Genomic DNA, 12,662 nt, shown 5'->3' on the forward strand with positions numbered 1-12,662 from the left:
CCGGTGCCCATCCTCATTCACGTTGGGCCTCGAGCCCCAGTGAAGTCTGGAGCTGGGTTAATTAAGGTGTCCCCTGCCCCTCTCCCAGCCCCGCCAGACACGGCCGTTGCTCATTGCCATTGCCTTTTCCCACAAACTCCTCCGCCCTTCATCCCGTGCCAGCCCTCAAACCGGCTCAGGGACTCCCCCAGGGCTGCTCCCTCTCCTCCCTGGCCTCACATGTCCTGTGACACCCAAACACATCCTCTCCGGGTTTTGTCCAATGGCTCAGACAGAGCTCCCACCTCCCGACGATTTGGGGCAGCTGCTGCCCTTCGTCTCCGCTTCACCATCATTAAACAACAATCAGACAAAGCAGCTGCAGGGGAAGTTTCTCCCAGCACCAAATAACTGTTATAGAGCCAAACTGCACTTTGTTTGAGTGCAGCATTAGAACAAAAACGCTTTCTGACAGAGCGAGAGCAGCGAAGCATATCTCCAGAACAAGGAGACCCTTCCACCCCTGGGAGCTGCAAAAAGGGGTCGGGGAAGTGGGATGTAATGTAGACAACACACAGATATGCACTGCTAATGTCTGCCAGTGCTGAAAGCAGTAACTGCAGCTGATGGTGCCCCTGCGGCCATACAGTGCAGGATGTATACATCTCCACAGTGCCATACAGTGCCATACACACTGTACTGTACAGGACTGTGCTGTGCTTTATTGGGCTGTACAGTGCCAAACACGACTGTACCGCACCATGCCACTCTCCACTGCACTGTACCGTGCCATATAGCACCATAACATGCAATACAGCACCATAACATGCCATACAGCACCATACCCTGCCATACAGCACCATACCGTGCCATACACCGCCGCACAGCCCCGCCCACGTGCCCCTCTCCCGCCACCGCCCCGGCCCGCGCCCCTCGCCCGCGCCCGGCCCACGTGGACGCCCGCCGCCCGGCATGAATGAAGCGCCCTCCTCCAATCGGCGCCCGCCTCGCCGCCGGCCGCACGCGGGCCGCCCCGCCGAGCGCGTCTCCAGCCAATCGCGCGGCGGCGGCGGCCCACCCGCAGCCAATGGGAAAGGCGAGCGCTGGGCGGCGCCCCGGGCCGGCGGCGTCCAATGGCGGAGCGGCGCGGGCCGGCGGTGGCGGCGGGCGGGCCAATGGGACGCGGGGGCGTGGCCGGCGAGCGGCGGCGCGGCACCCGGGCGCGGGGCTCTAAAGAGCGGCGCGGCGCCGCGTCCCGCAGACGGCCATGGCCGCCGCCGCGCAGTACCTCCCGCGCTCCGCCGCGCTGCTGCACCCCGACAGCGATCGCCTGCATCAGGGCACCACGTACCGCGAGGTGCAGAAGATGATGCACCACGAGTACCTGCAGGGCCTGGCCCCCGCCGCCGCCGGGCACGCCGTCGGGCTGGCGCACCACCAGTGGCTGCCCAGCGCCGGCACGGACTGGGGCAGCGGCGGAGGAGGAGGAGGCGGCGCGCACCTCCCGCCGGCGGCCGAGCACGGCAAGGGGGGTCCGGGAGGGCCCCGCGAGGAGCTGCCCCCCGCCGCCGCCTTCCACCCGCGGCCGCACCTGGTGCCCCAGGCCGGCGGCTGGGCGCAGGGCGCGGGGCCGCCCCCCCACCTGCCCCCCATGTCGCCGCCGTCGGGGCAGCCGCTGCTTTACGGGCAGCCCTACGGCGGCCTCAACGGGATGCTGGGCCCGCCCGGCCCGGCGCTGCACCACGGGCACGGGCTGCGCGACCCGCTGGGCGCCGAGGAGGCGGCGGGCCACGAGTTGGCGGCCTCGCCGCCGCCGCCGCTGGGGCCGCCCGAACCGTCGGACGAGGACGCGCCGAGCTCCGACGACCTGGAGCAGTTCGCCAAGCAGTTCAAGCAGCGGCGGATCAAGCTGGGCTTCACGCAGGCCGACGTGGGGCTGGCGCTCGGTACCCTCTACGGGAACGTCTTCTCGCAGACCACCATCTGCCGCTTCGAGGCGCTGCAGCTGAGCTTCAAGAACATGTGCAAGCTGAAGCCTCTGCTCAACAAGTGGCTGGAGGAGACGGACTCCAGCACGGGCAGCCCCACCAACCTGGACAAGATCGCGGCGCAGGGCAGGAAGCGCAAGAAGCGCACCTCCATCGAGGTGGGCGTCAAGGGCGCCCTGGAGAACCACTTCCTCAAGTGCCCCAAGCCCTCGGCGCACGAGATCACCTCCCTGGCGGACTCCCTGCAGCTGGAGAAGGAGGTGGTGCGGGTCTGGTTCTGCAACCGGCGGCAGAAGGAGAAGCGCATGACGCCGGCCGGGCTCCCGCACCCGCCCATGGAGGACGTTTACGCACAGGCGGACACTTCGCCGCTGCACCACGCGATGCCCGGTGCCGTGCCGTGACCGCCGGCCCCGCCGCTGGGCCCCGACGGCGGCGGCGGAGCGGGCGCGGGCGGCGGGACGCGCCCCGATTCCTTCCTTCCTTCCTCGGACTGGCCCGGCCCGGCCGCCCTCCCCAGCCCTATTTATTCGGGCGCCGGAGCCGCTCGCGGCCGCAGCAGAAGTAGCCAAAGGTTTGCGATCTCTAATTTATTCCCTCCCGCGGGGCCCCCGGCTCCGGCCCGGCCGTAGGACGCGGCGCTGCCCGTCCCGGCCCCTTTCTATTTATTTTCTAACCGTGCGCGGAGCTCACTCCCTCCCGTTGGTAGGTTCGGTTCGGTTCATCCCCACTCCCACCCCTCCATCCCCCTTTTCCCCTTTGGTTTCGGTTTTTTGTTTTTTTTTTTTGTTTCTGTTTTGTTTTGTTGTTGGTTTTTTTTTTTTCGTTTGTATCTTTATTGCAAAACAAATGTAGACTGCGAGGGTACGTTTCTATTTATGTTATAGTAAATATTTTATTACTTACATAAACCATTTACCCAGGAACCGGTCTCGTGTCGTCTTTCGGGAGCGGGGCGGCCTCGGGCCGGGGTCCATCTGGCCCCCATCCCCACCATCCCCCCCGCATCCCACCCTCGGTGCGCTCCCCGCTGCCGTTCGGTTCCACCCCGCGCTCCGGAGCGCCGAAGGAGCGTCCCGCTGTGCCGCGAGTTCGTTACGCTGCGCCGAACTTCTGCTTTGCAGCGTGAGTAGAAAAGAGAACTTCTCTCCGCTTCTCGCAGGGATAACAGACGTCCGTGAGCAGAGCTCGAAACGCCGCGTTGTTGTGGTTTTCGTTTTTGTTTTTTCGCTCCGACGTGTTCCGCTGTCCCCAATTCTCACGGCTTCGTGCCCCGGTGGGTCGCGGTTGCCACAGGGAAAGCTGCAAATTGCCGTGTTGTTTAGAAGGACCGACCCCCATCTCCTAACGCTCTTCTCTTCCAGTACCGCGGGGACTGCAGCCGCCACTGCGTGTCCTTTGGGTCCAGCGGTGTTTTGTGCAGAGGGAACTGTGCCGTGTGTGCCTGCACTGCTCGGATGCGAGGTTGAGAGCCGGGGGTAAAACATCCAATTTCCTTTTAATTTGGCAGAGAACTTCCCGTGGTTTCAGCTCCTAGTGTGGCACTGCTGGCCCTGCTGGAGTCCGGGCATCAATTCCATCCCATGAGCCAGCAGCTTCAGATAGGATTTTCTAGGGATAAAGAGGGGATATTCTGGGTGTAGCCCTGCAGGTAAATTCAGATATATGCATTTTTATATATTAAATGTAACTTACGCTCAGAAACTCGCACGTGAAAACTCTTGCATTTATTGCAGCTTGATTTTTGTTGCGCCTTTGGGGCGGGCATGCAGCGCTTCCCAAAGCAACAACACAACATTGGCAACATTCACGTTATAAATTACCCCATTCCCAACATTTCCGTGTAGGCACTCTATGTTAGCAGATACAAAAACATCACGGCGTTGCTCACCCCAAATTCCAGCAAGTGGTTTTCCGAGACTTTAAAAAATAAAGTCACTTGGTGAAGTGGTTTTGCTGCACGTTGGAACGGCTTCCGATGTGTTGCTGGGCTGGGAGTGCTGCAGTTTGGGGCAGTGTTGGCTTCCCCCAAATGGAGAGCATCCAGGGGGCTCAGTGTTGGCTTCCCCCAAATGGACAGCATCCAGGGAGGCTCAGGTGTGGGGCTGTGTGTTTTCAGGTGTGATAGAGGCTGAGGTGCCTTCTCTTGCAGGCATGACTTGATCTAAAAGCACAGAATGGTGGGGCAGTAAGGTCCTGGATTCCAGAAGTTTTGCTGTATTTACTGAATCGCTCTGTATTTGCTGAATGCGCGCTGCAGTTTAGAAATAAGGAAATGCGTGGCTGTTCAGATCGTATGCTTTAAAGAAAAAAGTGGAGGAGTGTGATGATAAATTCTTGGGAACAGGAGTTTGAGTCCATGTGTCATAGAGGAATTTAGATTTATTATCAACTCCGCACTCTCTCTCTGTTCTTTTGTGCATCTCGCACACACGTACCATTGTGCTCCACTGCAGCTCTGCTGCCTTCCCCAGGGCTCTCGGGGAGGAGGAAACAAAAGGGGAAACGATCCGACGAAAGCAGAGGTTTTTTTGTGGCTTTTTTTTGTTTTTTACTTCTTTAAAAAGCAACTCTTGTTTGCACCGAGCGCTTTTAACTGCGCCTCTTTCCCATACCAGGAACGACTGCAGCATCTCCTGCCCTCCGAGGCAGCGCGGCTGGCAAGCAGCCCCGGCACTGGGGAGGAAGGGGCAGCGCTCACACTGCATTGCTGTAATGGATGAGATGCGCTGGGAGGGCGCACGGCCCTGGGTTGTGAGGTGTCAGCTCGGATCAGGCGCCGGCAGCGCTGCTGTGTGAGCCCTCCTGTGCAAAGAGAAACCCTGCTCGGTGCATCTGATTTCTGCAGCGCTCAGCTGTGTTGCAAAGCAGTGCCTCCCCAACCCCCCTAAGGGTCGCCTGGCTGAGATTTTGTTGTCTTCTTGGTCAGGGATTAAATGGTGATTACTGCAGGCATGGTTACTTTTTTTTTGTTTGACTTCCTCCATTTGTTTGTTTTTTTTTCCTCAAGTGCTGTGGTTGTATCAGAGTTCGGCGCGGGAGTGCAGGATGGTGTTGGTACATGAAGGAGATGCAGATGTAGAAGCGATGCGCCAACAAACACAGCAGAACATTCAGTGTATGGAGTGCAGATACGGGAAGGGAGCAGTTCTGTGCACCCCAGAGCTGGGGCTGCTCTGAGCACAGAACTGCCCTGTCCACGCTGGCACGGAGCTCTTGGTGTGCAGAACAGGGCCAGGCAATGTAGCTGCACTGTCCGTGTGCTGTTTTATGCTTGGCAATCAGAGGGAAATTGCTTCTTTCTGTAAGGTGAGCAATATTCAGCAAGCCACCATTTGTGTTTTTTTTTTCCAAATTATTTTTATTTTTTAGTAGATGAAGGCGGTGAGGTGCTGCTCAGCTTTCTCTGTGCTTGGGATAAGGTTGCGTGGTGCCAATATCCAACTCATTTCTGAGATTTCTTACCTTGGAACATGAGTGCTGCCACTGGGAGAGCACCGGGGTGCGCTTGTCCTGCAGATCTGTGCCTCTCCAGGCATGGTTACATGGAACCACTGATGCTGTGTCCCTTCATCCTTCCAGCAGAGCCTGTTCTTGTGCTCACCCTGATCCCTGCCCGGCACCTGCTGTGCCCGCAGCCCTTCACTGCCAAATGCGGCAGCAGAAAGTCATTGATTTGCATGGAAGTTGGGAGCATTGCAGTTAGTACCTTGCCCATTTCCAACCTTGCTCTCCTGCGAGGATATTCAGCACCGTCTGGTTGAGCAGATATTTTAATTCTATGCTAACGCCGCCGTTGTTTGCATGTGTTTTAATTGAGTGCCAGTGCTGCTGTTGTTTGGCTGCTCGGCATCACCTGTTTTGTGTGTGTGTGTCTAAGTGGGAAATGCAGAGCTCGTTAAGTCCTTCATGCAAACCCCACAGAGCTCTGCAGAGCCGGGGAGCTCGGCATCGCTCCCATTGCTGCTGCATGCAGCTCTCACCCGCTGCAGTGATGCACACAGCACACCTACAGTGGGCATCTGCTTTTGGGGTCCGTGTAAACTCACCCATGAAAGTTTCCCTTCCTTTTCATTAGGACTAAGTGTCTCCTGGCAGTGGGAGGTGGGGGGCTGTGAAGGCGGGTGGAGATGCAATGGCACAGAGCTTGTTGGCATCTCCCACCACTCAGTGCCACGCTGCTGGTCGGGCTGAGTGTCACTTCTGGCTTTGCAGGGAAGGGTTGTTAAGCCCTGGCTGTGCATCAGCCCATTCCTGATCACCTGCCTGCTTCTTACCCCCCAGCTCTCTTTGCTTTTATTCCCCACAAGGCCAAAAAGGACAGCAGTCAGTGCTCACACACTGCAGCATCTTCCTGCGGTGTTTCCAGCCTGGCTGCTCCATCCCTGTGCTCAGGAAGGTCTGCTGGGGGCTGAAGCTTTGCAGCCCATTCTCTCCTTCATTTCTTTGTGTATTTCTGTGTGTGTGTATTTCTCTCTGTGTGTGTGTGTGTGTGTGTGTGTGTGTGTGTGTGTGTGTGTATTTCTCTCTGTGTGTGTGTGTGTGTGTATTTCTCTCTGTGTGTGTGTGTGTGTGTATTTCTCTCTGTGTGTGTGTGTGTGTGTGTATTTCTCTCTGTGTGTGTGTGTGTGTGTATTTCTCTCTGTGTGTGTGTGTGTGTGTGTGTGTGTGTGTGTGTGTGTGTATTTCTCTCTGTGTGTGTGTGTGTGTGTGTATTTCTCTCTGTGTGTGTGTGTGTGTGTGTATTTCTCTCTGTGTGTGTGTGTGTGTGTGTGTGTGTGGGGGGGGGGGGGGGGGGGGGGGGGGGGGAAATTCATCCAGTGGTTTTCTTTCACCTGTAGCTCTGCACGTTGTGCCTCTCAGCTTTCAGATGGTGCCGAGCTGTAAATCTGCAGCTGGTCAAAACTCCAGGAGATCAGAGCGGAGTTCTTATTCTCACATTTGCTGCAAACACATCAGTTTCACAGAGTCTGGCCACTGCATCGGCTGTCTTTAATTGCATATATGTCTAGCTTGAAAATGGTGAAGGTTTTCACGGTTAATTTTAGGACAAACCGAGGTAGGGACAGGTGATGGCTATTCAGACTGGGAACTGCTGTGCTGATAGCAGTGGTCTACATCTACAGTGGTGACAGCTGCACGTTTTCCTCTAGACCACACTGGAGCTGCAGGGCTTTACTCCTGGTTCTTCTGCTCGCTTCCTTGCAGGCAAGAAGAAATGCTATTTTCTGGTGATATTAATCTCTACGGTGTCATAAATGTTAAGTCACAAAGGTGAGCTCTGAGTGCTGGAGGGCTGAAGAGAAGGGGAAACTGCTGGGGCTTCGCATTCCTGTGGGGTGGGGGATTTCTGCTTTGTCTTTCTTTAAACGTTATCGCAGAGCTGGAATGACTGCACAGTGCTGCACTGAGGAATCCTGCTGCCCTCCCAGGGAGCATCTCCTGCATTCACTTCAGGCAGCTGCAGCGCTGGGTCCCCTCGGTCCCTTCTGCCCTGTGTGGAGCAGAGGTAGGTGGGAGAGCTGTGTTTTCATTCATGGGCACTGCAGCACAAAGGGCCTTTGCTCCTGGTAGAAGGACTCCTAGCATTTTGTTTTCCTAACACGACTTCATTGACTCTCAGCAGCAGTGTGCAATTTAGTTTTTTCCAGTGAGAACTTTTTGTGAGCTGAAGAAATGAGTTTTCCCAGCTCTGGAAGCATCCCATTGTTGGCTCTCACTCCATTGCTCCTTCAGCTTATGGGGCTGTTGTGGCTGCATACCACCCAGGGCCCAGCAGCAGTCCTGTCCCACAACCCAGCATCGCCCCACCAGGTCTTTCAGCTGCATCCCACAAACCTCCCCAGAAGCACACGACCCAAAACCCTTCCCAACATCACCGAATTACTTTTGCTGGTCCAATGCTGCGTTACAATCTCACTGTTTCTTTCCAGTGCAGATAGCAGATCCCATGTGTTCAGCTCTGCAGGTCGCCTCTGGATGCTCTATTTGGGTGCTGGGGTGCAGCGTGGGGCTGCATCTGGGTGCTGCAGGGACTTGGTGGCTGGACCAGCTCCATGGGGGGGAATGCAGCCCATCCCAGTGCCTGCAACTCCCAGCTGATGCCAAGGATGGACACAGGGCAACAGCACTGAGAGGGAGAGAATGGGATCGATACCAGTGGTGCTTGATATTCCGCTTAGCGGAACGCTTGTTATATCTTTAATTACTATTTCTAAAAGCTGCACGGGATGGTAAGCAAAAGCTAGAAATAAATAGCAAGGGGTGATCAATTGGGCATGAAACCCTTGTTATTGATCACCTTTAACCTCTGCTTAAACTAATGACAGAGCTACCATTTAGCTGTCCCCAGGCACAAAGCACATCAATTGCACGAGTGCCACATAAATCACGGTGGGATGCTGCAGTGGGGGAGGATGGGGGTCCCTTTGGGGTGGCTGCAGCACCCTTCCTCCCTGCTGCTCTCCCAGGAGGCTCTACCACCAGAGCCCCATCCCATGCACTGGGCATGGCTTCATGGCAGTTCTGCATTCGTAGCAGTCCCTGCCTGCCCCTTTCTTCACAGAGCTACAGCGTGATTTATGCAGTTAGAGATCCTTTTGATGCTCCTTAGTGGGGCTGGGGGTGGTGATGGGGCACGATGAGTTTGCAAGAGGAAAGGCAGATGGGATCCAGGCAATGAAGATCTCAGTGCAAGTGTTGTTGGAAGTGTCAGAGCTGGGTGTGATGAGGGTCACCTGTTCTCATCCACCTTTGGTTGCTTCTCCTGAATCATCAGCTGTGCTGGAATTGCTATCAGTTACAAGGGGGGAAAAAAATAATCACTATTTGCAATTGGCAGCAGAGTGAAGTCAGCACAGCCTTTCCAGATAACAGCTATAATATTCATTAACATTCGATCTACAAATTCTCCCTTGGAACCTCAGCCTGGAGTTGTGCCAGATCCCAGCACGGAGCTGCCTGCTGGCTTTCAAGGCTGTGCCCAACATATGGCACTGCAGGGCTGTGGCTGCCCCTCCTGCCATGCTGGGGGGGGGTATTCCCTTTTCCTTAGAACAGGGCTGGCTGATGCTCTGTAAACCCAGCTCCCCAGATTAGAAGGTGATGTTCTCTATTTTTAATTTTGATCACTCTGGAAACCATTCAGAGAGGAGGTGAAAATCTCAGAAATTTGGAAGGGTCCCACCAAGCTGTGTGTCACTGTGTGTATCTCCAGGGGTTGTTCCTGACCCCATGAGGACAAGAGGAATATCACCTGCCTTGCAGTGCAGCACAGTGAGGGTGCATCTCTGCAGGACTCCCTCAGGAGCTACAGTTAATCCCAGCTTTGCCCTCACTGTGCTGTTTGGAAGGATTCTCCTGAAACCTTAAACAGTCATTTGGGTGTCCTCATCCATCAGCTACTGGAAGCTCTGTCGATAACGCAATCATTTCTCCTTTGGTCCCTCTGTTTCCCTTTTTCTGTGCTGCAGACTCTGCAATTTGTCACTGCTGTCCCCCTGAAATGCTGGAGGCTGTGCAGGAGCTCCGTGGCACAGGGAGGGCTCATGCACTCCCAGCAGCAGGGACGTGGTAGGGAATGGCCACGAGCCACCCCAAGGCCTGTGCTGGCCAGGTGATGTGACAGGGATGCTGCTGGGTGAGATGGCTCCTGCGTGGGATGCTCAGGGTACCCCAGATCTGAGTGCCCAAAGTGCCCAATTCCAATGCTGTCCCCCTGTCCTAGTCTGGCTTTGGGCTGACCCCACATCTCTCTCACACCGTGTGGGACAGCACCTTGGAGCACGTTGTGCCCCTGCTGCTTTTGGGCCATGTTTTCCCTTCTGCTTCACATCTGTGGGGCTGATAGAGGCACTGCAGTGCTGCCCCATCCATGGGGACACACAGCCCTGCACAGGGCTCTCTGGATCCCCTAGAGCATCCTTAGTCCAATCGCTGCAGGCAGCACTGCTGCTCCTTTTATGGCCGAGGACAAAATAAGCTGCAGCTGTAATTAGCGTTAAGCTGCTAATTAGCTTTCACTCTCTAGGGGCTTCTGAGAGGGCTTTGCCTGCAGTCCCTGCACAGCCAGCAGAGCAGAGAGAGCACGATGCAGCCTTCCCTGTGTTGGTCAGATGGCTCTGCTGGGAGCTGGAATGGCACTGCTGAAACAGTTCCTCCTGCCCTTCATTCAGCCATGGCAGCGGAATCCGGGCTCCACACAGAGCGCATTCAGCCCCGCTCTGTGCAGATGTCCCTGAGCAATTCCATGAATTGTTGCTCTATAGTCACTACGCTGTTTGGGAAAACATTTCAGATAACTGTCCTACGCATCGGGGTGACTGAATGAATGGCATTTGAATGGTCAAAAAGATAGTGTGAATTGGGAACAATGCTGGCCCTGTGAGGGGTGGCAGGAGAATTCCAGCTGGCATTTTCCTTGCGAAGGAGCGAGCCCAAGGCCATGCTACCTTGGATGGGGCTGGAGGAGCACACAGCTGCTGGCATCTCCCCGCTGAACTCCCCAAGTGCCAGGATGGAACGCGTGGCAGCTGTGTGAGCACTGTGCTGTCACTCTGGGGACGCATCAGTGGCAGTCCAGGTGAGCACTGTCCATCTCTACCTCCATCCAGGGGTGCCTACAGGGGTGGGAGAAAGCTCTGTGTTATTTCCAGATACGCTGCTGTGCCTCACTGTGCAGGATGACACCAGCATCCAGCAGCTCCCGTTCCCATGAGAGGTGTCCCTCCCTGAACCCCCAGCTCGGTGTATCCATGAGGTGGTGGCACTGCTACAGGACAGCATATGGCACCCAGGGGAGCTGCACTGCATCTGGATTTGTCGGAGCACGGCGATCCCGGCCATACATCATCAGGAGGAACGTGTGCTTGGGTAATGCATTAGAATAATACGTTATTAGAGCCCTGTTGCTATGGTGATGTATTAGGGCAATATATCATTAGGTACCTTCCATTGATGATGTATTGCTTCCAACATGGCGTCTGCCAGCACCAGCACGAGGGCCATGGGGGAAAGTCTCAGCTTTTTGCAGAAACTCCATCCCTTCCTAAGGAAGAAAATCCCCATGCAATGGCTTCATTCGGGGTGATGGAGTAGAAGTTGCCAGGGGCACCTCCGCCCCCAAGGCTCTGTGTTGAAAGGCTCATGCTGTTCCTTGGCTTGTTTGCCATGTGAGCAGCATGATGAGCTGTGCTGATGCTTTTCCTTTCAGACTGCCTGACCCCAACCTGGCTCAGACTTGGAGCCTGGAACTTTGGGTTCAGAGGGCTCTGGTCAGATGCATCCTCGGATGCCTCCGTTTCCACAGGGCTGCACCGTGCTCAGCTCAGCAGGTAGATAAAATTGCTTCTGATGGAGGTTTCACAGAGCAGAGCAGGAAAGCAGGTTGCTTTACAGCTGCAAAGTATGCAGGGTGCATCAGCTGTAGTTTGATTTTAATTAGAGGGGAAGAAAGTAGCTGAGTTAATAAAGTATGCACCTCCTTCTGCAGAGCTGCTAGCACCGACTGCATGAAAAACACAACCGAAGGGGAGAGATGAGCTCAAGGTGAGCAAAAGCTGAGCACGCCTGGGCAGCAGTGGTGAAAACAAAATCAGGTGAGATGTCCTGTGCTGTTCTGCCACCGGGCTCAGTGCATGCACGTTCATTTGCACAAGCAGAGACACTGCTTGCAGTGCAGAAATGCCCTAGTCCTGCATCCCCGTGCTTTGAGGAGCCCAGCATCTGTTCTTTCCCTCGCTGGGGCCGGCTGTGATGGGGGTTGATCCCACATCTCCCTGGTGCTGGGGCAGCAGGGCTCCCGGGCTCCATGCCCGTGCTCTGGGCTCGAGCTCAGAGCACTTCTGAGCCGGCTGCCCCCACATCGCCCTGCAGATGCACACTTCCTTCCCTTGAACTCTCCGTGGGAGCACACCCCGCCCACCGGGGGCAGAAGGGGCAAGAATAAGAGGTTGTTTGTGCAGGCTTCAGGCACGATAAGTAATGTTCCCCTGGAGCTGCCCTGCTGCTGCTGGTTCCCGTTCATAATAATGACATGTGAGACAGTTTAGGAGAGCAAGTCCGCGTCTGCCCTTGATGCCAATGCTTTTAAGGGTTCAGCGTGCTGCCCTACTCCCAAGCACCATCTGCAACACTCTAAGCCAGGGCTGCTTTTAGCTTCTCAATCAATTGCATTCAATTAAGTGATAACGTGAGCTTTGGGTTGGAGAGTGATTACTTATCCCTTAATCAGCAAATCCTGCCCGGGTGGGGCAGGGCGGTGTGCACCCAACGCAGTGTGGGTTTGGTGCAGATGTGCTCCAGCTGGGAGAGCCCTGGCCTGCAGCTACTGTCTGCTGTGACCACGGGGCATCCCGAGGACATTTGCAAGCCTGCTTTGGGGCTGAGGATGGACCCTTTGCCATCGGGATGTTGCCCAACAGCAGCAGTGCTCTGCCCAGCTGAGGATGCTCAGCAATGCCTGCAGAGACAGCTCTGCTTTGGGAAGCAGGGATGGGTTTATTTAAAGGACTCTCTTTTTTACCCTGTCCCTTGTGGTGTGTTTCAGTGGGAGATGCTGCCAACGGCCACCCCGACACATCTGGGCACAACGTGTTAGAGGGGCTGCGGGCAGCCTGGCTGAGCAGAGCCGGCTCCACGGCCGCGGGATGTGCGGTGCTACGAGGGATCTCAACCATCAATAAACATCAGTGTCAA

At 55.9% G+C, this 12,662-nt stretch overlaps 1 protein-coding gene and 1 long non-coding RNA gene across 2 annotated transcripts; both read left to right on the plus strand.

Moving 5' to 3' along the window:
- Positions 1 to 1,211: 1,211 nt before the first annotated feature.
- POU3F1 (POU class 3 homeobox 1) lies at positions 1,212 to 3,562 on the plus strand. The gene has a single exon (XM_031594912.2). The coding sequence runs from the start codon at positions 1,247 to 1,249 to the stop codon at positions 2,369 to 2,371; it is 1,125 nt and encodes a 374-aa protein (XP_031450772.1). The 5' UTR covers positions 1,212 to 1,246; the 3' UTR covers positions 2,372 to 3,562.
- A 7,625-nt stretch (positions 3,563 to 11,187) lies between these two features.
- On the plus strand, positions 11,188 to 12,662 carry LOC149915135 (uncharacterized). Its single transcript, XR_016459715.1, has 3 exons — positions 11,188 to 11,299; positions 11,458 to 11,563; positions 12,514 to 12,662. It is a non-coding gene; the product is annotated as an uncharacterized LOC149915135 (long non-coding RNA).

Source organism: Phasianus colchicus, chromosome 24 (assembly GCF_987193195.1).
Source record: "Phasianus colchicus chromosome 24, bPhaCol1.hap1.1, whole genome shotgun sequence".
Lineage (NCBI taxonomy): Eukaryota > Metazoa > Chordata > Aves > Galliformes > Phasianidae > Phasianus > Phasianus colchicus.

Excerpts from the sequence above, each read along its gene's own strand:
- POU3F1 (XM_031594912.2), top strand. The coding sequence starts at position 1,247 with ATGGCCGCCGCCGCGCAGTACCTCCCGCGCTCCGCCGCGCTGCTGCAC.